Here is a 26,900-nt window from a genome sequence, read left to right on the forward strand (position 1 = left end):
GGGGAAGAAGCTGTTCCTGAATTGTTGAGCGTGTGTCTTCAGGCCTCCTGTACCTCCTCCCTGGAGAAGAGGGCATGCCCTGGGTGGTAGGGGTCCTTAATAATGGGCATCGCCTTTCTGAGGCACTGCTCCTTGAAGATGTTTTGGGTACTACAGAGACTAGTACCCAAGATGGAGCTGACTAATTTTACAACTTTCTGTGCTTCTTTCAGTCCTGTGCAGTACCTTCCCCACCCCCACCCCACCGCCCCCCCCGTACCAGACAGTGATGCAGCCAGTCAGAATGCTCTCCACGGTACATCTACAGAAGTTTTCTAGTGTTTTATTTGACAAACCAAATCTCTTCAAACTCCAAATGAAATATAGTTACTGTATTGCCTTCTTTATAACTGCATCGATATGTTGGGACCTGGTTAGATCCTCAGAGATTTTGACACCCAGGAACTTGAAGCTACTCACTCTCTCCACTTCTGACCCCTCTATGAGGATTGGTATGTGTTCCTTTGTCTTACCCTTCCTGAAGTTCACAATCAGCTCTTTTATCTTAATGATGTTGAGTGCCAGGCTGTTGCTACGGCACCACTCAGTTAGCTGGTATATCTCACTCCTGTATGCCCTTTTATCTCCATCTACCAACAATGGCTGTATCGTCAGCAAATTTATAGATGGTATTTGAGCTATGCCTAGCCACACAGTCATGTGTACACAGAGAGTAGAGCTAAGCACACACCCCTGAGGTGTGCCAGTGTTGATCGTCAGCGAGGAGGAGATATTATCACCGATCCACACAGATTTGTTCTCCCAATTGCAGAGGGCGTTACAGAGGCCCAGGTTCTCTAGCTTATTGATCAGGACTGTGTTGAATGCTGAGCTATAATCTGACATAGGTGCTTGTGTTGTCCAGGTGATCGCAGGCCGTGTGGAGAGCCATTGCGATTGTATCTGCCATTGACCTATTCTGTCGATAGGCAAATGGCAGTGGGTCCAGGTCCTTGCTGAGGCAGAAATTCATTCTAACATGGCCAACTTGTCAAAGCATTTCATCAGCGTAGATGTGAGTGCTACTGGATGATAGTTATTAAGGCAGCTCACCCTGCTCTACCTGGTGCCTCTTTGAAGCAGGTGGGAACTTCGGACCGTAGCAGTGCGAGGCTGAAAATGTCCTTGAATACTCCCTCCTGTTATTTAGCATAAATTTTCAGAGCCTTACAGATACCCCATCAGGGACCTGCTGCTTAACATCAGCCTCTGGGATGGAGACCACAGGGTCATCAGGTACAGCAGGGATCTTCACAGCTGTAGTTGTGTTCTCCCTTTCAAAGCGGGTATAGAAAGCGTTGAGTTCATCTGCTAGTGAAGCATCACTGTCATTCATGCTACTGGGTTTCACTTTGTAGGAAGTAATGTCTTGCAAACTGCCAGAGTTGCCGTGCAACTGATGTCACCCCCAATCTCGTTCGGAATTATCTCCTTGCTCTTGGAATAGCCCTCCACAAATCATACCCGGTTTTCTGGTACAGGCCTGGGTCGCCAGATTTGAATGCCACAGATCTAGCCTTCAGCAGACGATGTACCTCTTGCTTTATCCACAGCTTTTGGTTTGGGAATGTACAGCAAGTCTTTGTGGGCACACACTCATCCACACAGGTTTTAATGAAGTCGGTAACAACTGCAGCATACTCATCCAGGTTCGAAGATGAATCCCTGAATACAGTCCAGTCCACCGACTCAAAACAGTCCTGTAGGCGCTCCTGTGCTTCCCTTGTCCAAACCTTCTTGGTTCTCACTACTGGTGCTGCAGTCTTCAGTCTCTGCCTAGACTCAGGGAGTAGAAGTACAGCCAGGTGATCAGACTTACCGAAGTGAGGGAGTGGAATAGAACGGTCAGCATTCTTGATGGTGGTGTAGCAATGGCCCAGTGTGTTGTTTCCTCTGGTATTGCAAGTGATCTGTTGAAGGTAGTTGCTTAGTGATTTTTTCCAGACTGGCCTGGTTAAAATCCCCCAAAGTGATGGTGAAAATGTCAGGTGTGCTGTTTTGCGCATGCTGACCCCATTACTCAAATCGTCTAAAGCCTGATTGTCATTGGCCTGAGGTGGAATGTACACCGCTACCAAAATCATCACTGAAATCTCCCGCAGCAGGTAAAATGGATGGCACTTAATTGTGAGATATTCCAGCTCTGCTGAGCAGAATTGGGATAACACTGATACATTTACACACCAAGAGGAGTTGATCGTGAGGCAGGCACCTCCCCCTCTGCTTTTAGAGACTCTATAGTGCTACCCTGACTGTGTACAGTGAACCCGTCAATCTGAATCACTGTGGAAGGGGTTAACTGGGATTCCATGAAACAAAGGATGCACGTGGTCCTAATGCCCCTCTGATACAGCCCCCCCCCCCCCCCCCCCCAGCTCTGAGATCATTGATTTTATTTACTGGAGACTACTTTTGCCAGCAAGATAGTCGGTAATGGGAGCCTAAAACTCCGGTTTCGTAAACACACCTGTTTCCCTGACCTGCAGCCATGTTTCCTACGGGGAATCTGACGAGAAGTACGGCCACAATTGGCAGTGTTTCCATCGGTTTTAGGCAGTGATAATTTATTCAATCGCATTAGGACAACTTCACTAACCGTACAGACCTTGGAAGCGGTTGTGATTCTCAGCTGTATCAGGCTGAAATGGGAATATTTAATCGTATCCGTCAAGCTGTGCTGCACGAGCTTGCTTTTCCCAAGTCACCCTGGAAGTGAACAGTGCCTTGAATCAACACACACAAAATGCTGGTGGAACACAGCAGGCCAGGCAGCATCTGTAAGGAGAAGCACTGTCGACGTTTCAGGCCGAGACCCTTCGTCAGGACCTGGCGAAGGATCTCGGCCCGAATCGTCGACAATGCTTCTCCCTATAGACGCTGCCTGGCCTGCTGTGTTCCACCAGCATTTTGTGTGTGTTGTTCGAATTTCCAGCATCCGCAGATTTCCTCATGTAGTGCCTTGAATCAGGAATGGTGTCAATCACTGGCTGCACACTCGACTCGAAACCGCACCGAACTCCCTCAGAGACAGCAAAATGTCAGATCACTCAATCAGCCCAAAAGCACACCATCAAAACGTAAGTGACAGATTCCAATCACACTCGAAACCGCACCGAACTCCCTCAGAGACAGCAAAATGTCAGATCACTCAATCAGCCCAAAAACACACCATCAAAACGTAAGTGACAGATTCCAATCACACTCGAAACCGCACCGAACTCCCTCAGAGACAGCAAAGTGCCAGATCACTCAATCAGCCCAAAAACACACCATCAAAACGTAAGTGACAGATTCCAATCACACTCGACTCGAAACCGCACCGAACTCCCTCAGAGACAGCAAAATGTCAGATCACTCAATCAGCCCAAAAACACACCATCAAAACGTAAGTGACAGATTCCAATCACACTCGAAACCGCACCGAACTCCCTCAGAGACAGCAAAATGCCAGATCACTCAATCAGCCCAAAAACACACCATCAAAACGTAAGTGACAGATTCCAATCACACTCGAAAGAAGGACCATCACGGGCTATCACAACGTTAAGGAGCTTTAAGTGATAACAATTAAAACATTACAAATGACAATAAGAAAATATAATTTTTAAGTAGATTGATTAAGTAGCGCAAAAACAAAAATGATAAAAAGGTAGTGAGGTGGTGTTCATGGGTTCAGTGTCCATTCAGAAATGGGATGGCGGAGAGGAAGAAGCTGTTCCTGAATCGTTGAGTGTGTGCCTCTGCTCTGATGGCAGCAATGAGAAGAGGGCATGGCCTCGGTGGTGGGGGTCTTTGAATGGAAGGGGTCACTGGCAGGGGTGACAGCAGAACAGCAATGGCTGGAGTTTCTGGGGGCAACTCGGAAGGCGCAGCAAAGATACATCCCAAAGATGAAGTAATATTCTAAAGGGAGGATGAGGCAGCCATGACTGACAAGGGAGGCCAAAGACAGCATAAAAGCAAAAGAGAGGGTATCTAACAAAAATTAGCAGGAAGTTAGAGAATTGGGAAACTTTTAAAAACTGATAGAAGCCAACTAAAAGGCCATAAAGAGAAAAAAAAGATGAGATATGAATGTAACCTAGCCAATAATATAAAAGAGGACACTGAAATGGTTTTTTTTCAGATATATAGAGTAAAAGAGAGATAAGAGTGGATATTGGACAACAGGAAACAACACCGGAGAGGTAGTAATGGGGTCAAAGAAATGGCAGAGGAAATTAATAAGAACTTAGTGCCAGTCGTCACTGTGGAAAACACTGGCAGAATGCCGGAAGTGTGTGAGAGCGTCAGGGGGCAGAAGTGAGTGTCATTATTACCAGGGAGAGGTGCTTGGGAAGCTGAAAGGTCTGAAGGTGAATGAGTCACCTGGATGAGAAGGACTACCCCCTAGAGTTCTGCAAAAGATAGCAGAAAAGATCGTGGAGCCAGCAGTAATGATCTTTCAAGAATCACAGGATTCTGTAATGGTTCCTGAGGACTGGAAAATTGCAACTGTCACTTCACACTTTAAGGAGGAAGGGAGGCAGAAGAAAGGAAATTTTAGGCCAGTTAGTCAGACCTCAGTGGTTGGAAAGATGTTGGAGTCTATTATTAAGAATGATGATTCAGGATGCTTGGAAGCACGTGATAACATTGGCCAAAATCAGCATTGGGCCAGGAAATCCTGCGTGACAAATCTGTTGGAGTTCTTTGAGCAAATATAATAAGCAGGATAGGCAAAGGAGAATCAGTGTGTGTTGTTTACTTGGATTTTCAGATAAGGTGCCACATATGAGGCTGCTTAACAAAATAAGAGTCCATGGTATTATGGGAAAGGCACTAGAATGGATAGCGGATTGGCTGACTGGCAGGCGGCAAAGTATAGGAGCAACGGGAGCCTTTTCTGTTTGTCTGCCACTGACCAGTGGTGCACCGCAGGGGGCAGTGTTTTAGACAATAGACAATAGGTGCAGAAGTAGACCATTCGGCCCTTCGAGCCTGCACCGCCATTTTGAGATCATGGCTGATCAATTCCTTTCAATACCCGGTTCCTGCCTTGTCCCCATATCCCTTGATTCCCCTATCCATAGGATACCTATCTAGCTCCTTCTTGAAAGCATCCAGAGAATTGGCCTCCACTGCCTTCCGAGGCAGTGCATTCCAGACCCCCACAACTCACTGGGAGAAGAAGAATTCTGCATGAAGGAATTCATGGCTTTGTGGCCAAGTTTGTAAACAATTCGAAGATAGGTGGAAGGGCAGGTAGTGCTGAGGAAGCAGGGTGTCTGAAGAAGGACTTGGACAGATTGAGGGAATAGGCAAAGAAGTGGCAGATGGAATACAATGTAGGGAAGTGTATGGCCATGCAAATTGGAAGAAGGAATAAAGGCATAAAATATTTTGCAAGTGGAGAGAAAATTCAAAAACCTGAGGTGCAGAGAGGCTTTCTGCAGCTTTTTTCAAATCCTATGCAAGGCCTCTTCGTATATGATGGTATACAACCAGTTAGATGCTTAATGTCTCAGAAGATCTGCCCTGGGCCTAACACATTGATGCAACCATAAAGAAGGCAGGACAGCAGCTATATTTCATTAGGAGCCTGAAGGCACTCACTCGATGATTCAGGAGCAGCTTCTGCCCCTCTGCCATCCCATTTCTGAGTGGCCCCTGTAGCTCATCAAGCGGCTGAACGGATGCCCGTGGCCTTCTGCTGCTGCAGCCCATCACTTCAAGGTTCTACGTGTTGTATACTTGGAGATGCTCTTCTGCATGTCACTGTCGAAAGCATGATTATTCCAGTTACTGTCAGCTTGAACCAGTCTGGCCATTCTCCTCTGACCTCTGTCACGGACAGCTCTAGAGAGAATCGGAGTCAGAATTAGGCTGAATATGGGATACGTCATGAGATTTGTTGGTATGCAGCAGTGGTACATCGCAATACATAATAACTGTGAATTACAATAAATGTACATTATATATATTAAAAAGTTACATTAAGTAAGTAGTGCAAAAAGTAGTGAGTTTATACAGACTGCAGTGCATGAAAATCACAACAGATCAGCAGTTTCTGAAATACTCAAACCACCCCATCTGGCACCAACAACCATTCCACAGTTAAAGTCACTTAGATCCCATTTCTTCCCCATTCTGATCTTAGGTCTGAACAACAACTGAACCTTGTGACCGTGTCTGCATGCTTTAATGCATTGAGTTGCTGCCACATGATTGGCTGACTGGATATATGCCTTAACGGGCGGGTGTAATGCGTACCTAATAAAGTAGCCACTGAGTGTTTGTCAGTGATATTAAACTCGATTCTCATTCATCAACACTGTTCCCTCTAAGTTGCATGGCACATGGCCATGCTGTAATTAAAATGCCCCCGTGCACATACCCTTTGTTACCGCGCTGCTCGAATAAAAACAGACAAGAAAATGTTTACGAAATGTGTAAGATTTTCTTTGTCGTACTGTATTTCATTATATCCTTCAATCAATAAATAGATTCAAAAGAATGTGATTTTTCAACTTTCATTCTAAATATTCACAGTACGCATATTTTAAAGCGTCACACAGTTTTCTGGCCGTGTAAAGATTTCCCGCTCAGAGCAATGGTTGGTCCACACAGCTGTAAAACTAATTAGAGGGATCACTGATCACCAGGACTTAACGTCTTCTTGTACGAAAGGTGACTTGCACCTATCAGGAAGGTGCATTAGCGCCACCTACTGTAAAGGAGTACGACAGGAGCCATGATGGGGATCAGATCCCGCCTCCCAAACCTGTTTTGATTAACAAGTTCACCAGGGCCCTACACAGCTTAACCGTCCTTGCCTCAGGTGCCAGAGCATCCCGCAAACTAGGTGCCCAGATCGACCCACAATTGCTTCTCGTGTTCCGGTGGGTATCTGCGGCACACCATGATCACACGTTCCACTCTCTCTGGGACTTTACAAAAACCACACCACTCGTTCCCGTGCTTACCAACAAGTGCCAAAGTGGAGTGCAAACTCATATATCCAAATCTCAGTCTCGCCAACCACACGTCTTCCCTCCATTCCTTCCCAAAAGGCAACTCGCCGGGACCAATGGAAACATATTGTAATACCTCCTCGCCGTCCCACTCTTATCCCACAAATACTGCCATTTTCCAATCCCAGCCAATCTAATACAAGATTTGGCTTCATCATATACTGACTATAATATCTACCTCAGACTTAGTCTGTTCTGCTATAACATCTGCCCTTTCATTACCACATGTGCAGGTACCCAACAAAACTGTACTACTATTCCCACACTCTCCAGAACACATAGGTTATAATGCAGGTCCATCAACAGTCTAGGTTTCCTTGAACACTTTGATTCCAAACTCTGTAGTACTGAGGAAGAGCCTGAGCAGACCGCTACCCTGTTTGGCCAACAACAGCGGCCATAAACTCTGCTGTACAGACAGACAACCCATCCGTCAGCCTTCTCCCCACCTCAATATTACACCAAGGGATAAATATTCCAGGGTCCACCCAGTTACCAACTGGGTCTTTGGAACCATCTGTAAAGATAAGCAAAAAGGTTAAAACACCCCTGTAGATGACCACCCCCTCACCATCCACAAAACCCCCGGAAACAGCAAATCTTATCCCCACATCTGGAAATTTCCAAGGGACAACTCCTGGCCAGGCCACTCTTGGGCTAATCTGCAAATCCCCAAGACCATACTCTTGCACATTTTCCCTAATTATCCATCCAAAACATTTATTAACTCTGCTAGTATAATCCCAACAATCCATTAAAACAGAATGGGACAGGCCCACACTCCACTATGAAATCCAGTATGAAGGCTCAATTTTTCTCTCCGCAGGTCAAGAGGCATCTCATCCAGCTCAATCCCCAGTGTGGTCTGGAACGCTCCACTGCAGATTGTAAGTGCCCTGGCCTGTAGGACATCCCAATCTAACTAAAACTGAATGAGCTGCCTCTCCATAAATCAACAGAGCACCAGGGGGAGATGATCAATATATAGGGGAGAAGGGGGTGGGTCAAGGCAGTAGCTGGCAGGTGATTGGTGGATCCAGGTGTGGAGGGTTCGATTGGCAGTTGGGTGTAGCGATAGCAACAGGGGCTGGGAGGTGATTGGTGGAGGCAACAAAGGGCTGCAGACGGTGGAATCTGATTGGGTGTGGAGCGGCACTGGATAAGGGAGGTGGGGAGTGGGCAACAAATGAGAGTCCTGAGGAGATCAGCAGCCCTGGTGGCATCTGTGGAGGAAAATGGTCAGTTGATATTTGGATCAAGACCCTCACCTGGGCTGAAAGAGGGGAAAGAGCTGGTGTCAATACACGAAGGGGATGGGTCGGTAGGCGATGGAGGGGAGTGTTAGGCAGGTGGAGGAGGAGAGAGTGGGAATGGTGAGAGAGGGCTGCAGATGGTGGAATCTGTTTGGAGAGGAAGGTGGAGTATGGAGGTGGGGAGAGGGCCCCCTGGGACACGTGATGGCCGGACGAAGGAGGGGAATGAGACGGTGATTTGGGCAGGGGTGGGTGTAGGACCGGGTAGATCAGGAGGAAAGTGGGGGGGGGGGGGAACGGAGAGGGATGGTGGGCAGATGGGATCAAAGGGGAAGGGGACCCAGGGGCTGAGTGTGTGGCAGATAGAAGCCTTTACACAGAAACATAGACACACACACATAACACACGCAAACTAACATACAGGGCAGAACTGAGAGCAAACCCTTCCTTCTCCGGTGGGAGCTTGCTGTGCGCCATTCAATTAGCTCATCGGCTACGTAACCAGAGCCCCGCGGTCCCATGGAGGGGCTTTTGGGCGACCCCCGGGGGAGAATGCCCCGAGTGCGGACTGTTCCCCCGGCGGCCAGGCGGGGTCAGTGTCCCGGCGAGGCGGAAGCCCGGAGGCTGACTCCGCCTCCCTCAAACTTTCACTTTCTGCTTCAGTTCTGGGTGTCGGAGCCACGGCCTGGGATCGGCCCTGCTAAACCCTTCCCACACCAGATCGGGGACCGGCACCCCATCGCAATGCTTTAAGTTGTATTTTTTTTTCTGTCTGTCGTTAGTTTGGAGCGAGGCAGAAGAATCGAAATTCCTTAAATAGAATTGCACGTAGACAATTTCAGTCAGTCAGTTGTGTTCAAAACGTGTTCTGCGTTATTGGAATTAAATCTTTTTCTCTCTCCCAAGAAGGATCACTGAGTGATTTTTCACCTCCCTCGTCTTCCACTCCGGTTAGGGTCCCCGCAGGATGTCAGACAGCCCCAAACCTCGCTTGGTGTCGGTGTCCCATCGCAAACTGCCTCTCATCCCGTTCGGGTGTCTCTGGATCCCGTGCAGCAACCGGTTCGTGTGCCTGGGGACGGGCTCAGGCTCCGGGACACCAGGCAACGGGGTAATCGGAGTGTACGGGACAGCGAGCGGGGAGATCCGACACGTGCACACGGTAAATCTATTGTTTCATTTGTATTTAGTTTCCTTTCTTCAGTGTTTCAGTTGTACTGTATTGAAAGGGAAGGCGAAGGCAGAGTCCCGGGACCAAGCAGCGTCACACGTACAACTGCCAGGATTCATTGTTACGGTTGTTTGGGAAAATAACGGTTACAATGTGTTCTTGAACAATGGACACACTGATATCATTCCCTTTGGCGGAGTGACAGAGCAGTGTAGAGGCTCAGGCCAGATTCCGACTCTGCTGTAATTGAAAGCTGCAATCAAAGAAAGACACATCATGTCGGGCAGGGTCTGTGGAGAGCAAACGGATGCCCTGTGGGCGTGGTGCGTGACGTCAGCTGACACTGACATCGATTCATGCCAGTTTCAATTTTGTGTGTGTCTGTATGGGTCTGTGTGTGTGTCTGTGTCTGTGTGTGTGAGTGTGTGTGTGTCTGTGACTGTGTGAGTCTGTGTGTGTGTGTGTGTCTGTGACTGTGAGTGTGTGTGTGTGTGTGTGTGTGTGTGTGAGTGTGTGTGTGTGACTGTGTGTGTGTCTGTGTGAGTGTGTGACTGTGTGTGTGTGAGTCTGTCTGTGTGTGTGTGTGTGTCTGTGTGAGTGTGTGTGTGTGTCTGTCTGTGTCTGTGTGTGTGGGTCTGTGTCTCTGTGTGTGTGTGTCTGTGTGAGTGTGAGGGGTTGTGGGTGTGTGTCTGTCTGTCTGTGTGAGTGTGTGTGTGTCTGTGTCTGTGTGAGTGTGTGTGTGTGGGTCTGTGTGTGTGTGGGTCTGTGTCTGTGTGAGTCTGTGTGTGTGTCTGTGTGAGTGTGTGGCGGTGTGCATGTTGGTGTGTGTCTGTGTGAGTCTGTGTGTGTGAGTGAGTGTGTGTGTGTGTGTCTGTAAGTGTGTGGCAGTGTGCATGTTGGTGTGTGTCTGTACGTGTGTCTGTGTGTGTGAGTGAGTGAGTGTGTGTGTGTGTGTGTCTGTGTGAGTGTGTGGCAGTGTGCATGTCGGTGTGTGTCTGTATGTGCATGTCGGTGTGTGTGGGTGTGTGTGTCTGTGAGTGTGTGTGAGCGTGTATCGGTGTGTGTCATTGTGCATTGATCTGTGTGTGTGTGTGTGTGTGTGTGTGTGTGTTTTGTACAGGGCGGGTGTCAGGGGAGATTCAGTTCCGCAAACAAGAAGGCAGGTTGGGTGGGCACCAAGAGCAGTGTTGTGGTTAGCATGGTATTATTACAGCGGGGTGGGGGGGGGGGTGGTGTTCTGAAGTTTAAAGTTCAATTCCTGCTGCTGTCCGTCAGGAATTGCAGACTGTAAACAGATGTCGACAGTCTTGATTAGTCAGGGCATGAAGGGATATGGGGAGAAGACGGGAGATTGAGGCTGAGAGAGAAAATAGATCAGCCATGATGAAATATTAGAGCAGACTCGATGGGCCAAATGGCCTAATTCTTCTCCTTTATCTTCTGGTCCTATGATAGAGAGTTAGTACGTCTTCCCTATAAAGCATGTGTGTTTCCTCTGGGTGCTCTGGTTTCCTCCCGCAGTCCGCAGACCGGCTGATTAGTTGGTTGTTTTGTCATTGTAAATTGTCTCTGGGAGGAGCGGCTGGTCCTGGTGAAGGGCCTTGGCCTGAAACGCCGGTTGTCCGTTTCCCTCTGCAGCTTCCCCCGACCCGTCAAGTTTCTCCGGCAGTTAGTGTTGTTTTTAATCCGTCACCAGGAACGCGGTCACTTTGGGTTTGGCGTTCGGCACCTTGGGCAGCGTTTGTCTTTAGCACCGAGGATTGGGAGAATCTTGGCCGGTTTTTTCCCCTCGGGCTGTGAGGTAAATGAATCCCCTGCCACCACCGAGGTCTCGTCACTAGGACAGTGAGCTGCTCACTGTTCACCTGCGCTGCGCACTACGCGCATTGTGAATGATATTTCATTAATTTATTTATGGTAATATTTTGTTTTATGTGTTGTGTGTGAGATGTAGGTCCAGAGGAATGTTGTTTCATTTGGTTGTGTATATGTGCAGTCAGATGACAATAAACTTGAACTTGACTAGACTTGTACCTGTCACAAAAGTTGTTGTAACTTATATCCAGATCTCTCCTCTCAACTCAGAATCAGGTTCAGTATTGCAGGCAGAAGTTGTGAAATTTGTTTCCTTTGCAGAAAACAATGTGAATTACAGTAAGTATGTAAATGGTTATATTAAATAAGTAGTGCAAAAATAGAAATAAAAAAGTAGTGAGATCGTGTTGATGGGTTCAATGTCCATTCAGAAACCGGGTGGCAGAGGGGAAAAGGCTGTTCCTGAATTGTTGAGTGTGTGTCTTAAGGCTCCTGTACCTCCTCCCTGATGTTAGCAATGAGAAGAGGGCACGTCCTGGGTGAGGGGGTCCTTGATGATAGATGCTGTCTTTCTGAGGCATCGCTCACTGAAGATGTCCTGGATACTATGGAAGTTAGTGCCCGTGATGGAGCTCCAGGGTATGGCGAGTGTTCAGGAGAGACGATGTACAGTGCAGAGTCAGCTCCCGGCCACAGCAACCCCTGACAACCCTGATTTAACCCCAGCCTAATCACAGGACAAATTACGGTAACCAATTAGCCTACACAGTACATCTTTGGACTGTGGAAGGAAACCAGAGCACCTGGGAAAACCCATGCATTGCATTTGGGGGACATAAGGTGATGAGAGGCAGTGATCATGGGGATAGTCAGAGGCTTTTTCCCCAGGGCTAGAATGGCTGGCACGAGAGGGCACAGTTTTAAGGTGCGTGGGAGTGGGTACAGAGGAGATGTCGGGTAAGTTTTTTTACGCAGAGAGTGGTGAGTGCGTGGAATGGGCTGCCGACGGTGGTGGAGGCAGATACGATAGGGTCTTTTAAGAGACTCCTGGACAGGTACATGGAGCTGATAGAGGGCTATGGGTAATTTCTAAAGTAAGTACATGTTTAGCCAAAGGACCTGTATTGTGCTGTAGGTTTTCTATGTTTCTATGACATACAGAAACTCCTTACAGAGTGGGGGTTATGCCTTTTTTATGCCATGTTCCCCAACCATTAGCCAGGATTAAACTCCACACTCTGACTTTCTGAGCTGTCATAGTGTCCAAGCTCGCATGGTGTCCAACGGCAGGGATGTGTTCAGCCCTCTCGATGTCCTTCCTCTCAGGACAGGGGCTGTTCACCAATTTTTGTATGGGTATCTATTTCATGATGTCGGAGAGAGACACAGTTCATGCCAAGCGTTAACAGTACATCAAAGTGGTACAAAGGAAATGGAGGAAGTTCACGAGACTTGAGGAAATTTCTACAGATGTACCGTGGAGAGCACTCCCTGTCTGGCACGGAGGAGCCAGTGCACAGGTTCGGAAAAAGCTGCGGAGGGTTGTAAACTCTGCCATCTCCATTGTGGGCACCGGCCTCCCCAGCATCGAATACACCTTCAAAAGGCGATGCCTCAAAAAGGTGGTGGCCATCATGAAGGAACCACCATCACCCAGATTATGCCCTCTTCTCATTGCTACCATCAGGGAGGGGGTACAGGAGCCTGAAAATACAAAATCAACAATTCAGGGACAGCTTCTTCCTCTCTGCCATCATATTTCTGAATGGACATTGGGCCCATGAACACTGCCTGAATACTTAGGGTGGCATGGTAGGTAGTGGATAGCACAACACTTTACATCATCCACAGCCCTGGTTCAATTCCCACCGCTGCCTGTAAGGCGTTTCTACGTTCTCCCCGTGACCATGTGGGTTTCCTCTGGGTGCTCTGGTTTCCTCCCACAGTCCAAAGATGTACCAGTTGGTAGGTTAATTGGTCATTGTAAATTGCCCTGTGATTAGGCAAGGATTAATTTGGGTGTGGCTCGAAGAGCTGAAAGGTCTTATTCCATGCTTTATCTCAATAAATAATGTTCTTTGCTCCCTTTTTGCACTATTAATCTAATTTTTAAACATGTATTTCTGATTGCAATTTATAGTTTTTTTTATTATTATGCATTGCACTGTACTGGTGCTGAAAAACGACAAATTTCAGGGCACATGCTGGGGGCATTAAACCTGATTCTGACTCTGATCTGAGTTATAGAGAAAGGTCAAACAGGTTAGGACTTTATTCCTTGGAGCAAAGGAGAAAAAGGGGAGATTTGCCAAACTTATCAGGGGTATAGATGGGGGTAAGTGCAAGCAAGCTTTTTCCACTGAGGCTGGATGAGACTAGAACTAGAGGTCATGGGTCAAGGGTGAAAGGTGAAGTGCTTAAGGGGAATTTCTTCACTGGTGAGAACGTGGAACGAGTGCCAAGAGAAATACTGGATGTGATTTGATTTCAACATTTAAGGCAGGGGTTCCCAACCTTTTTTATGCCACGGATCCCTGCCATTGACCGAGGGCTCAGTGGACCCCAGGCTGGGAACCCCGGGTTTAAGAGAGGTTTGGATAAGTACGTGATGGAAGGGGTATGGAGGGCTATGGTCCCAGTGCAAGTTGCTGGGACTAGACAGAATAATAGTATGGCATGGACTAGATGGGCCAAAGGGCCTGTTTCTGTGTTGTCGTGCTCTATGACTGCATGATAATTAGTCATCTCGGGAAGGCAAAATCCACCATCGGGTACCCTCAGCGTCCGGGACGCGCCCTTTCCTCATTGCTGCCGTCAGGCAGCAGGTACAGGAACCTGCACCATTTTGTCTGACAGACTTCCATTTTATTTAAGCACATACCAAATAGGAATCACGTTTAGCTTTTTCCTTGCAGAGGATCTAGGCAAAAAGGAAAGGTTGGACAGATGGGTTGTTTTATCTGAAGCATTCAAAGTAAATTTATTGTCAAAGTTCATATATGTCTCCATACACAACCCTGAGATCCATTTTCTTGTGGGCATACTCAATCAATCCATAGACTAATAAACAGAATCAATGAAAGACGTTTGGAAGCCGAGGGGAGATCTGATAAAGGTTTCCAGTTCCTGGGTGTCCCTATTTCTCAGGATCTAACCTGAACCCAACGTACGGTTGTGGGGGATGAGCTCCCGGGAGAACGCCACGGCGAATGGGTTACTGGCGCTGAGCGTGGGTCCGTGGCGCGGTAGCGGAAGAGGGGAGCGGTAGTGATAGGGGACTCGATAGTCAGGAGGTTCTGTGGATGTGAACGGGACACCCGGATGGTATGTTGCCACCCAGGTGCCAGGGTCAGGGGTCAGGGGTGACTCAGGTCATGTCCACAACATTTTGGAGAGGGAGGGGGAGCGGCCAGATGCCTTGGTACATGTCGGTACCAATGACACAGGAAGGAAAAGCAAAGAGGTCCTGAAAAGATATTGTAGAGAGCTAGACAGAAAGCTGAGAAGCAGGATTTCCAGGGTAGTAATTTCTGGATTGCTGCCTGTGCCACGCGCCAGTGAGGGTAGAAACAGGATGATTTGGCAGATAAATGCGCGGCTGAGAAGCTGGTGCAGTGGGCAGGGATCATTGGGATCTCTTCTGGGGGGAGTGTGACCTGTACAAAAGTGACGGGTTGCACCTGAACCTGAGGGAACCAGTATTCTCGCGGGCAGGTTTGTTAGAGCTGTTGGGGAGGGTTTAAACTAATTTGGCAGGGGGGTGGGAACTGGAATGATGGGACTTGGGAGAGGATGGATGGTAAAAAAAAGTAAGGATAGCGTGCGGTCAGACTGTCAGGAAGGGCAGGCAGATGATGGGACATAATTACAGCCAGCAGGGTGAGTATCAGTGCATTAGGGATGCAGAATCAAAAAGGGGAGCAAATACAGTAAGAGTGTTATGTCTCAATGCACGGAGTATAAGAAATAAGCTGGATGATCTTGTCACAGTATAGGTTGCCAGGTATGATGTTGTGGCCGTCACTGAATCGTGGCTGAAGGACGGTTGTAGTTGGGAGCTGAATGTCCAAGGTTGCACATTATATCGGAGGGATAGGAAGGCAGGCAGAGGGGGTGGTGTGGCTCTACTGGTAAAGAATGGCATCAAATCAGTAGAAAGGTGTGATACAGGATCAGAAGAAGTTGAATCCTTGTGGGTTGAGTTAAGGAACTGCAATGGTAAAAGGACCCTGATGGCAGTTGTATACAGGCATCCCAGCAAGTAGCTAGGATGTGGACTACATGTTATAATAGGAAATAGAGAGGGCGTGTCAAAAGGGCAAAGTTATGGTAGTCATGGGAGATTTCAACAGGCAGGTCGATTGGGGAAAATCAGGTTGGAAATAGATCTCAAGGGAGTGAGTTTGTTGAATGCCTATGAGATGACTTTTTAGAGCAGTTTGTCATTGAGCCTACTAGGGGATCAGTTATACTGGATTGGGAGTTATGTAATGAACTGGAGGAGATTAGGGAGCTGAAGGTAAAAGAACCCTTAGGAGCCAGTGATCACAATATGAGTGTGTTCAACTTGAAATTTGATAGGGAGAATGTAAAGTCTGATGTAGCAATATTTCAGTGGAGTAAGAGAAATTACAGTGGTGTGAGAGAGAAGTTGGCAAAGTAAATTGGAAGGAGATGCTGGCAGGGATGTCAGCAGAGCAGCAACGGTGTGAGTTTCTGGGAAAAATGAGGAAGGTGCAGGATAGATGCATTCCAAAAACAAAGAAATACTCAAATGGCAAAATAGTACAACCGTGGCTGACAAGGGAAGTTAAAGCCAATGTAAAAACAAAAGAGGGGGCATACAACAAAGCAAAAATTAGTGGGAAGGTAGAGGATTGGGAAGCTTTTAAAACTCTACAGAGAGCAACTAAAAGAATCATTAGGAGGGAAAGGGTGAAATATGAAAGCAAGCCGGCAAACAATATCAAAGTGGATAGTAAAAGCCTTTTCAGGTATGTAAAAAACAAAAGAGAGATGAGAGTGGATATAGGACCACTAGAAAATGAGACTGGAGGAATAATAATGGGGGAGAGGGAGATGGCAGATGAACTAAATGAATATTTTGCATCAGTTTTCACTGTGGAAGACACTGGCAGTGTGCCAGATGTTGAAGGTGTGAGGGAAGGGAAGTGAGTGCAGTTACTATTACAAAGGAGAAGGTGCTCAAAAATCTGGAAGACCCAAGGGTGGGTAGGTCACCCGGACCAGATGAATTGAACCCCAGGGTTCTGAAAGACTAGTGCTAGAGATTGTGGAGGCATTAGTAATGATGTTTCAAAAATCATTTAATTCTGGCACGGTGCCAGAGGACTGGAAAGTTTCAAAAGTCACTCCACTCCTTAAGAAAGGAGGGAGGCAGCAGAAAGGAAATTATAGACCAGTTAGCCTGACCTCAGTGGTTGGGAAGATGTTGGAGACAATTGTTAAGGATGAGGTGATGGAGTACTTGGTAACACTGGACAAGATACAACAAAGTCAGCATGGTTTCCTTAATGGAAAATCTTGCCCGCCAAACCTGTTGGAATTCTGAGGAGATTACAAGTAGGACAGATAAAGGGGATGCAGTGGATGTTGTATATCTGGACTTTCAGAAGGCCTTTGACAAGATGCCACACACGAGACTGCTTACCAAGTTAAGAGCCCATGGTATTACAGGAAAGTTACTAACATGGTTAGAGCAGGTAGGATGCAGAAGGAGTTAGACAGATTAGGAGAATTGGTAAGAAAGTGGCAAATGAAATACAATGTTGGAAAATGCATGGTCATGCACTTTGGAAGTGAAAGAAAAAGTGTGTAGACTAATATCTAAATGGGGGAAAAAATCCAAAAATCTGAGATGCAAAGGGACTTGGAAGTCCTTGTGCAGAACACCCTGAAGGTTAACTTGCAGGTTGAGTCAGTGGTGAGGAAGGCAAATGCAATGTTAGCATTCATTTTGAGAGGGCTTGAATACAAGAGCAGGGATGTGACACTGACGCTTTATAAGGCACTGGTGAGGCCTCACCTTGAGTATCGTGAGGCGTTTTGGGCTCCTCATCTAAGGAAAGATGTGCTAGCATTGGAGAGGGTTCAGAGGAGGTTCACAAGGATGACTCCGGGAATGAAAGGGTTATCATACGAGGAACGCTTTATACCTCTGGGTCTGTACTCGCTAGAATTTAGAGGAATGAGGGGGATCTCATTGAAACATTTCAAATGTTGAAAGGCCTCGATAGATGTGGAAAGCATGTTTCCTATGGGGGGGGATGGGAGTCTGGGACAAAGAGGGCACAGCCTCAGGATAGAGGGGCATCCGTTTAAAACAGGGATGCAGGGAAACTTCTTTGGCCAGAGGGTGGTGAATTTGTGGGATTTATTACCACAGGCAGCTGTGGAGGCCAGATCAAGGCAAGACTTGATGGGTTCTTGATTGGTCACAGCATCAAAGGTTGTGGGGAGTGGGGCTGAGGAGGGGAGAAAAAAAGGATCAGCCGTGATGGAATGGTGGAGCAGACTCGATGGGCCAAATGGACTAATTCTGCTCCGATAGCTTATGGTCTTACGAAGACCCACAGCTCAGGGTTCAACAACAGCTTCTTCCACACCACCATCGGGTTCCTGAACTGACCTGTAGAACTCTGATTGTACCCTGGACTTCCCCCAACTTTCACTGATGTCTTCATGTTTATATGTTAATATTGCCGTGTACTATGTATAATTTATGTTAATTTAAGACGATGTAATTCATGTTTATAATGTACTGTGCTCCTGTAGTAAAAAGCTGATGTTCATGACATCAATACCCTGGGTATGCTCCCTCCCATGACAATAAATTAGCCACTGACCCATAGGTCTTTGGGGATCCCACAGTCACAGTATGAATCAAATTCAGGTTTATCACTGGTATATGTCATGAAATTTGTTAACCTTGCAGCAGCAGTACAGCGCAATACTTAATAAAAAGTAGTGAAGTGGTGTCCATGGGGTTCAACGTCCATTCAGAAATTGGATGGCAGAGGGGAAGAAGCTGTTCCTGAATCGCTGAGTGTGGGTCTTCAGGCTCCTGTACCCCCTCCCTGATGGCAGAGGGGAAGAAGCTGTTCCTGAATCACTGAGTGTGTGCCTTCAGGCTCCTGTACCCCCTCCCTGATGGCAGAGGGGAAGAAGCTGTTCCTGAATCATTGAGTGTGTGTCTTCAGGCTCCTGTACCTCCTCCCTGATGGCAGAGGGGAAGAAGCTGTTCCTGAATCGTTGAGTGTGTGTCTTCAGGCTCCTGTACCCCCTCCCTGATGGCAGAGGGGAAGAAGCTGTTCCTGAATTGCTGAGTGTGTGTCTTCAGGCTCCTGTACCCCCTCCCTGATGGCAGAGGGGAAGAAGCTGTTCCTGAATCGCTGAGTGTGTGTCTTCAGGCTCCTGTACCTCCTCCCTGATGGCAGAGGGGAAGAAGCTGTTCCTGAATCGTTGAGTGTGTATCTTCAGGCTCCTGTACCCCCTCCCTGATGGCAGAGGGGAAGAAGCTGTTCCTGAATTGCTGAGTGTGTGTCTTCAGGCTCCTGTACCCCCTCCCTGATGGCAGAGGGGAAGAAGCTGTTCCTGAATCGCTGAGTGTGTGTCTTCAGGCTCCTGTACCACCTCCCTGATGGCAGAGGGGAAGAAGCTGTTCCTGAATCACTGAGTGTGGGTCTTCAGGCTCCTGTACCTCCTCCCTGATGGCAGAGGGGAAGAAGCTGTTCCTGAATCGTTGAGTGTGTGTCTTCAGGCTCCTGTACCTCCTCCCTGATGGCAGAGGGGAAGAAGCTGTTCCTGAATCATTGAGTGTGTGTCTTCAGGCTCCTGTACCCCCTCCCTGATGGCAGAGGGGAAGAAGCTGTTCCTGAATCATTGAGTGTGTGTCTTCAGGCTCCTGTACCTCCTTCCTGATGGCAGAGGGGAAGAAGCTGTTCCTGAATCGTTGATTGTGTGTCTTCAGGCTCCTGTACCTCCTCCCTGATGGCAGAGGGGAAGAAGCTGTTCCTGAATCGTTGAGTGTGTGTCTTCAGGCTCCTGTACCCCCTCCCTGATGGTAGCAATGAGAAGAGGGCAGATACTGGGTGATGGGGGTCCTTAATGATGGGTGCCACCTTTTTGAGGCACTTCTCCTTGAAGATGTGTTGGATATTTCAGAGGGTAGTGCTCATGAGGGAGCTGACTAAGATGACATCTCTCTGCAGCTTACTGTGATCCTGTGCGGTAGCTCCCCACCCAGCTGGTGATGCAGCCGGTTAGAATGCACTTCACGGTGCATCTGTAGAAATCCGTGAGCGTACTCAGTGACAAACCAGATCTCCTCAAACTCCAAATGACCTGCTGAGTTCCTCCAGTGTTTCGTGTGTGTTGCTTGGATTTCTAGCATCTTCAGAATTTCTTGTGTGTTTAGTGAACTTAGACCTCGATGGGTCACGTTGAACTGTTACAACACAGGGAATGCCGCCGTCAATTTGCCCTCATGAACTGCAAAACAAATACAGGCAGTCCCCGAGTTACAAACGTCCGACTTACGGACAACTCGTACTTACGAACCGAGGAAGGAGAGCGCCGTCCGCCATTTTAAGTTGGATTGCGGCGCTGTCCACCATTTTAAGTCATTGCCGTTGACACTGTGTTGAGTGTTTAACTTTGTATTTGGCTTAAATTTTTCTTAGTAAGATTGACCCTGACCCTGCCCCCCCCCGGTTCCGGTCGGCTGGTTGCGCAGTGAGATCAGCGCCGGGCTGGAGAACAGAGGTTCCTGAGTTCGATCCAGTGACAGACCGCTCCTGTGCCGGGTTGATGTTGATCCAGTGACTCCTGTAACATCCGTGCCGGGTTGATGTCGAGCTTGCAACTCGACCTCGTTAAAAAAAAACACTGCCACCTCCAGTTTAAATTCCCATGCGGAATATCGTGGAGGATCAAATACCCAAACCCAGCACAGCCCCCACTTGTCCCAGTTAACCTGTCTCAGTGCGGTGGACTTTAGGACCTGGGGAATTCAGTGCGGTGGTCCTTAGGACCCAGTGGACCTCGGGAGCCGGCGCAGCTTGGGACCCGCCACCCACAGTGTTTCTGTTACATTGACGGGAAGCGATCGCGATTGAAAATAAAGTGGAAATAATAAAGTGTTTGGAAAGAGGTGAAACGCCATCGCTCATTAGAAAAGCGTTAGATTACAGTCGGTCAACGATCGGAACAATTTTAAAGGATGTGAAAATAATGGAGCATTTGAAAGGCCCTGCCCCGATGAAAGCTACAATTACTACTAAGCAACGCAGTGGTTTAATTATTGGAATACATACGTTTCTTAATTGTTTTATATGGTAAAATTATATACTATATACTAAGACAAATGTTTGACTAATTGACACTAAATAATACCGGATGTACTTGTTCTGACTTACTCACAAATCTGACTTAAAGACGGACTCAGGAACGGAACTCGTTTGTTAGCCGGGGACGGCCTGTATTCAATATTTCTGTTTAACTGACGTTGATAAAACACACTGATCAAGTTACTGCTTTCCGTGAAATAGTAGCTGTGGGATGATCTTTATTCACCTGAGAACACAGGCAAAGTCTAATGTGCAGCGTTCTACCCTTTGGGCAGTACGTTCATTTTTTTTCTATGTGATAAGCACATTCAGCTTTTATTTTAAGAGCAGTTTCAGATCTGTATTAGGAAGTAGTAAGTAGGAAAATATATTGACTGGCAGAAGTCCAGAGGCTTATGCTCTGAGCGAAAGCAGTTTCTATATAAAGCCTTCCTGTTGTTTCCCCCGGCAGTTGCATTGCTTGTAAGTTGATGTTATATTGTTTAGAAGCTAATCTAAAGCTATCGATGAGATTTTGCTGAAGTAGAATGTTATTTTTGAGTTTATTAGACACTAACCTAGATACTAATGGTTTACACATACTATTTGCCTATGGTGTCGACTTGTTGGAATCTTATAATATTGACCTGCAGGAAACCTAGCTAAATTATTATTTGTCCGTGCACATTTCTTTGTGTGAAAGGAACAACGTGGTAATTGCAGGGATTTTTTTTGCTGTTCAGTTTCATTTGTTATTTCACTATGTCATGCCACTGAGTCTGCAGTAAACCCAAGGAGTTCAGAGACTGCACCTTGACTCTCGTCGTTTTTCAATGGAGTCTGTCTATTTGATGTACAACACCTCACTGAGGGCAGTGCATGCCCTCATAAATATCGATTTCTTCTTCTGGCTATTCCCCACACTGGCCTCTTAACTCTTCTCACCTGCCTATCACCTCCCCTGGGTCCCCTCCGCCTTCCCTTTCTCCCATGGTCCACTCTCCTCTCCTATCAGATTCCTTCCTCTCCAGCCCCTTACCTTTCCCACCTGCCTGGCTTCACTGATCACCTTCCAGCTGTCCCCCTTCCCTTCCTCCCATTCTTCCCCCTTCCTTCTCCGTCCAGGAGAAGGGTCTCGGCTCCAAACATCAACTGTTTATTCATCTCCCTAGATACTGCCTGACCTGCTGAGATCCCCCAGCATTGTGCGTGCGTGCGTGCGTGTGTGCGTGTGTATGTGTGTGTGTGCGTGTGTGTGTGTGTGTGTGTGTGTATGTGTGAGTGTGAGTGTGCGTGCGTGTGCGCGTGTGTGTCACTCTGAATCCTGTGACATGAATGAAGAAGAATGGAGAGCTCTGTGGGAGGAAAGGGTTGGATTAGTCTTGGGTGGGTTGGAGGGTCGGCATAACATTGTGACCCAAGGGCTCTAATGTAACATCGAGAAGATATTTCCTATAGTTGGGGAGTCTAGGGTCAGGGAACACAGCCTCAGTATAGAGGGAATTTTGTTTAGAACAGAGATGAAGAGGAATTTCTTTAGCCAGAGGGTGGTGAATCTGTGGAATTTGTTGCCACAGACAACTGTGGAACCAAGTCAGAGAGTTTATTTAAAACAGAGGTTGATAGGTTCTTGATTAGTCAGGGCATCAAAGATTACGGGGGGAAGGCAGGAGAGTGGGGTTGAGAGGGATAATAAATCAGCCGTGATGGAATAGTGGAGCAGACTCGATGGGCCGAATGGCTTAGTTGGGCTGCTATGTCTTACGGTCTTATATATTCTGTGATGGAATGGTGGAGCAGACTCGATGGGCCGAATGGCCTGATTCTGCTCCTACATTTTGTGGTCTAACTCGCACTGAATGAAGTTGATCCTTGCTCCTAAGTTCAGGAAGTCTTCTTTATCCCACAGATTGAAAAGCCCAGAGCTTTCCGATGTGGCACTTTCGGAGCCTCCAGCCTGCAGCAGAGACACCTGGCTACAGGGGACTTTGACGGCAACCTGCACATCTGGTAACGCACCGCTGGCTGGCCACAGTGGCTCGAGTGTAAAACCTCACAGTCCAGTATACCTCTCACTAATCTCAGCCCAAACTCTCAGCTGTCTATTCCTTTCCACAGATGCTGAGTTACTGTAGAGTATGTGAGCTTTTTGTTTAACGAGGCTTTGCTAGATTCAAGCCCTCTGGAAAATTATAGGAATGCTCGGCAGACCAGACAGCATCTGAGGAGAAAGGGGGTGGAGTTGATGTTTAACTAAATGATCCTTGGGATGTTGGCCGCACAACTCAAAAGGCAGTGGCTTCGCTCTCCCACCCCTGTTACAGCTGTAGCGGAAGTGGAGACGCTGTTAAAATGGGGATATTGTTGTTGTGTGTACAACAGGGTAACAGGCCATTTGGCCCAATTTCTCAGTACCAACCAACACTGACCTGAGACTCCCCCACTGCAGGAACATTGTCGCCATGTTAAACATTACAGTACAAGCTTTTGTGCCCATAATGTTGTGCCTACCTGCCAGCCCACTTCAAGACCAATCCAACCTTCCCTCCCGCATAACCCTCTATTCTTCCCTCTCAGCCGCACTCTCCTGCCTTCTCTCCCCTTCACTTTTGGCACCCTGACTAATCAAGAACCCATCAGCCTCTGCTTTCAACACACCCAATGACTCGGCCTCCTCAACCGCCTGTGGCGATGAATTCCACAGATTTGCCAGCCTTTGGCTAAAGGAACTGCGCCTCATCTCTGTTCGAAAGGGACATCCTTCGATTCTAAGGCAGTGCCCTCTGGTCTTAGACTCTCCGTCTATTGGAAACATCTTCTCCATATCCACTCTATCGTAGCTTTCAGTATTCAATAGGTTTGAAGGAGATCCCCCCTCCCCACCGACCATTCTTCTAAAGTCCATTGAGTACAGGCCCAGAGCCATCAAACATACTGATGTTAACCCTTTCATTCCCAGGACATTCTCGTGCTTCTACTCCCTTTTCTTACTTACTGCCCGTTACACCGCTGGCGTTCAGGGTAGCAATGAGGGCCTCCACCTCTGGCGGTGTTCAGGGCTTCCTTTATCATGTCAGTAGCTTCCTCTCGGTTTTCACTACTGTGGCCATGTAAGACCCGGGTGGAGACTCAGGAATACCGTCACACTCAGGTGTAGAGGGGTTCTTCATTGCTGTTTCCATATCAATTTTGTTTGACCAGTCAGGGTTGTTAGCCCCGAGCTGAACTGCCACCCCCTCCCCCCCGAACCCGGAGTACGGTGGGCCACTCTTAGTCTGGCCTCTACCCTTTGACCTGTTTGGTATGGGTGGCCCTACCAAGAGCCAAAGCGTAAAGCCCAGACTCCAGCCAACATAGCTCTCCGGGTCATTGAGGCACAAAAGTTTCCAAACCCTACGACAAGGTTGGGGTCCTCTTGAGGACTCCCTTTTCTCTTAGCCCCTAATTCTCTGCATGAGATGATGAAATATCACCAAGAGTCTTCATTGCTGAAGAAATAACTTACTTCGTGTAAAAGAAAAACAACAAATGACTGAGTTGATAGTTAAGACATTAAGACTAAAGAAATTCCTCCTTATTTCTGTTGTAAATGGACATCCTATGGCTGGGACCTCTGGTCTTAGACTCACCCTCCATTGGAAACATTTTCTGCATATCCGCTCTATCACACCATGGCTGATCCATTTTCCCTCTCAGACCCAATCTCCCGCCGTTTCCCCGTACCCCTTCATGCCCTGACTAATCAACAATCTATCAACCTCTGCCTTAAATATACGCAATGACTTGGCCTCCTCAGCCACCCGTTTGTCTGTTTTTGGCCCATGTCCCTGTAAAACCACTAAACAAATGTTTTAACAGTTTACCTGTCCAAATGTATTTCAACTGCCCTCACTGGAGTTTAGAAAAATGAGAAGGGATGACATTGAAACCCACCAAATATTGAAAGGCCGAGAGAGTGGTGCGTTGGGGATGTAAGGCACTCCCTCCTTCCGGTAGCCTGCAGGTCACCCCTGGGCAAGGTGTAGCACCTGCTTACCCCCCACCCTACCCCGGTCAGGTTCATGTGACTCCATGGGAGCAGGTGATGCGTATCACATGTCCTGGTTACGTGACCACCGACACCAAGAAGACAATCCCCGAACAGTATTGATAATGACTAGAGTCACCCGTCTTGTAAAGACACGGCCCAGGAGAAGGCAACGGCAAACCACTGCGGTAGAAAAACTTGCCAAGAACAATCATGATCGTGGAAAGACCACCATTGCCCACATCATACGACGACACGGCATATAATGATGATGATATAGAGGAGATATTTCCAATATTTCAAAGTTGATTTATTATCCAAGTCCATGTCTGTCACCATATACAACCCTGAGATTCATTTTCTTGCAGGCATACACAGCAAATCTGAGAAACGCAATAGGATCTGTGAAACACCACACCCAATGGGTGTGGGGGAGTCCAGGACCAGAGGGCACAGCCTCAGAAAAGAAGGATGTCCCTTTAGAACAGAGATGAGGAGGAGTTTGTTTCGTCTGAGGGTGGCAAATTTGTGGAACTTGTTATCACGGACGGTTGTGGAGGCCAGGTCACTGGAGTTTAATGCTGATAAGTGTGAGGTGCTACATTTTGGTAGGAATAATCCAAATAGGACATACATGGTAAATGGTAAGGCATTGAAGAATGCAGTAGAACAGAGTGATCTAGGAATAATGGTGCATAGTTCCCTGAAGGTGGAATCTCATGTGGATAGGGTGGTGAAGAAAGCTTTTGGTATGCTGGCCTTTATAAATCAGAGCATTGAGTATAGGAGTTGGGATGTAATGTTAAAATTGCACAAGGCATTGGTGAGGCCAAATTTGGAATATTGTGTACAGTTCTGGTCACCGAATTATAGGAATGATGTCAACAAAATAGGGAGAGTACAGAGAAGATTTACTAGAATGTTACCTGGGTTTCAGCATCTAAGTTACAGGGAAAGGCTAAACAAGTTAGTTCTTTATTCTTTGGAGCATAGAAGGTTGAGGGGGGACTTAATAGAGGTATTTAAAATAATGAGGGGGCTAGATCAAGTTGACGTGGATAGGCTTTTTCCATTGAGAGTAGGGGAGATTCAAACAAGAGGACATGATTTGAGAGTTAGGGGGCAAAAGTTTAAGGGTAACACGAGGGGGAATTTCTTTACTCAGAGAGTGGTAGCTGTGTGGAATGAGCTTCCAGTAGAAGTGGTAGAGGCAGGTTCAGTATTGTCATTTAAAGTAAAATTGGATAGGTATATGGACAGGAAAGGAATGGAGGGTTATGGGCTGAGCGCAGGTTGGTGGGACTAGGTGAGAGTAAGCGTTCGGCACGGACTAGAAGGGCCGAGATGGCCTGTTTCCGTGCTGTAATTGTTATATGGTTATATATTTAAAGCAGAGGTTGACAGGCTCTTGTTAGGGCGAAAAAGGTTACGGAGTAAAGGCAGGAGACTGGGGTTGAGAGGGAAAATAAATCAACCATGATGGAATGGTGGAGAGGACTAGATGAGCTGAATGTCCTAATTCACTGCCTATGTCTTATAGTCTAATTATACCCATCTCCAGCGCATCCTTCTGCAGCTCCTTTGATGTACCACCGTCTGTATTAAAAAAACCCTCAAATGCCCCTTAAACGTTTTGCCTTCCTGCTCTGGTTTTAGACTGCCCTGGGCTGGGTCCCCATACTCCGCTATGACGCGTGGCACAGTAGCAATGCCGCCAGTGCAGCGCTTGTCAGCACCAGCAATCACCTATCGGGGTTCAATTTCCGGCACTGTCCGTAAGTCCTCCCTGTGACTGTGACGTGGGTTTCCTCTGGGTGCTCCAGTTCCCTCCCATATTCTAAAGGCGTACAGGTCGGGGTTAATAAGTTGTGGGCACCAGAATCATGGCGGTAATTTGCGTTGACGCAGAGCAGTGCATTGCACTGTACATTTTGATGTTTTGATGTCGTCGTCATCATCATCATCATCATCCTCATTCTCATCATCACCATCACCATCATCATCATCCTCATCATCACCATCACCATCATCCTCATTCTCATCATTATGAGCCATGTCAAATGACGTTGGCGATTATGGTCTTTGACCAGGATTGTTCTTGGCAAATTTTTCTACAGAAGTGGTTTGCCATTGCAGCCTTCTGGGCAAAGTCTTTACAAGATGGGTGACCCCAGCCATTATCAATACTCTTCAGAGATTGTCTGCCTGGTGTCAGTGGTCACATAACCAGGACTT

The 26,900-nt window shown here is 47.4% G+C and overlaps 1 protein-coding gene and 1 long non-coding RNA gene across 2 annotated transcripts in view; one reads left to right on the forward strand and one right to left on the reverse strand.

Moving 5' to 3' along the window:
• Positions 1-3,577: 3,577 nt before the first annotated feature.
• On the reverse strand, positions 3,578-9,122 carry LOC140737372 (uncharacterized). Its single transcript, XR_012101122.1, has 2 exons — positions 8,727-9,122; positions 3,578-5,877 (listed from the first exon to the last, which is right to left on the reverse strand). It is a non-coding gene; the product is annotated as an uncharacterized lncRNA (long non-coding RNA).
• The window catches only part of LOC140737371 (dynein axonemal assembly factor 10-like), a 36,987-nt gene continuing 17,963 nt past the window's right edge, over positions 7,877-26,900 (forward strand). The window contains exons 1-3 of the mRNA XM_073063832.1: positions 7,877-7,939; positions 9,261-9,467; positions 22,548-22,648. Coding sequence (XP_072919933.1) covers positions 9,273-9,467; positions 22,548-22,648 — 296 coding nt within the window. The 5' untranslated portion in view covers positions 7,877-7,939; positions 9,261-9,272. The remainder of the gene's footprint in view (positions 7,940-9,260; positions 9,468-22,547; positions 22,649-26,900) is intronic.

This window comes from Hemitrygon akajei, chromosome 12, assembly GCF_048418815.1.
Source record: "Hemitrygon akajei chromosome 12, sHemAka1.3, whole genome shotgun sequence".
NCBI classification, from domain to species: Eukaryota; Metazoa; Chordata; class Chondrichthyes; order Myliobatiformes; family Dasyatidae; genus Hemitrygon; species Hemitrygon akajei.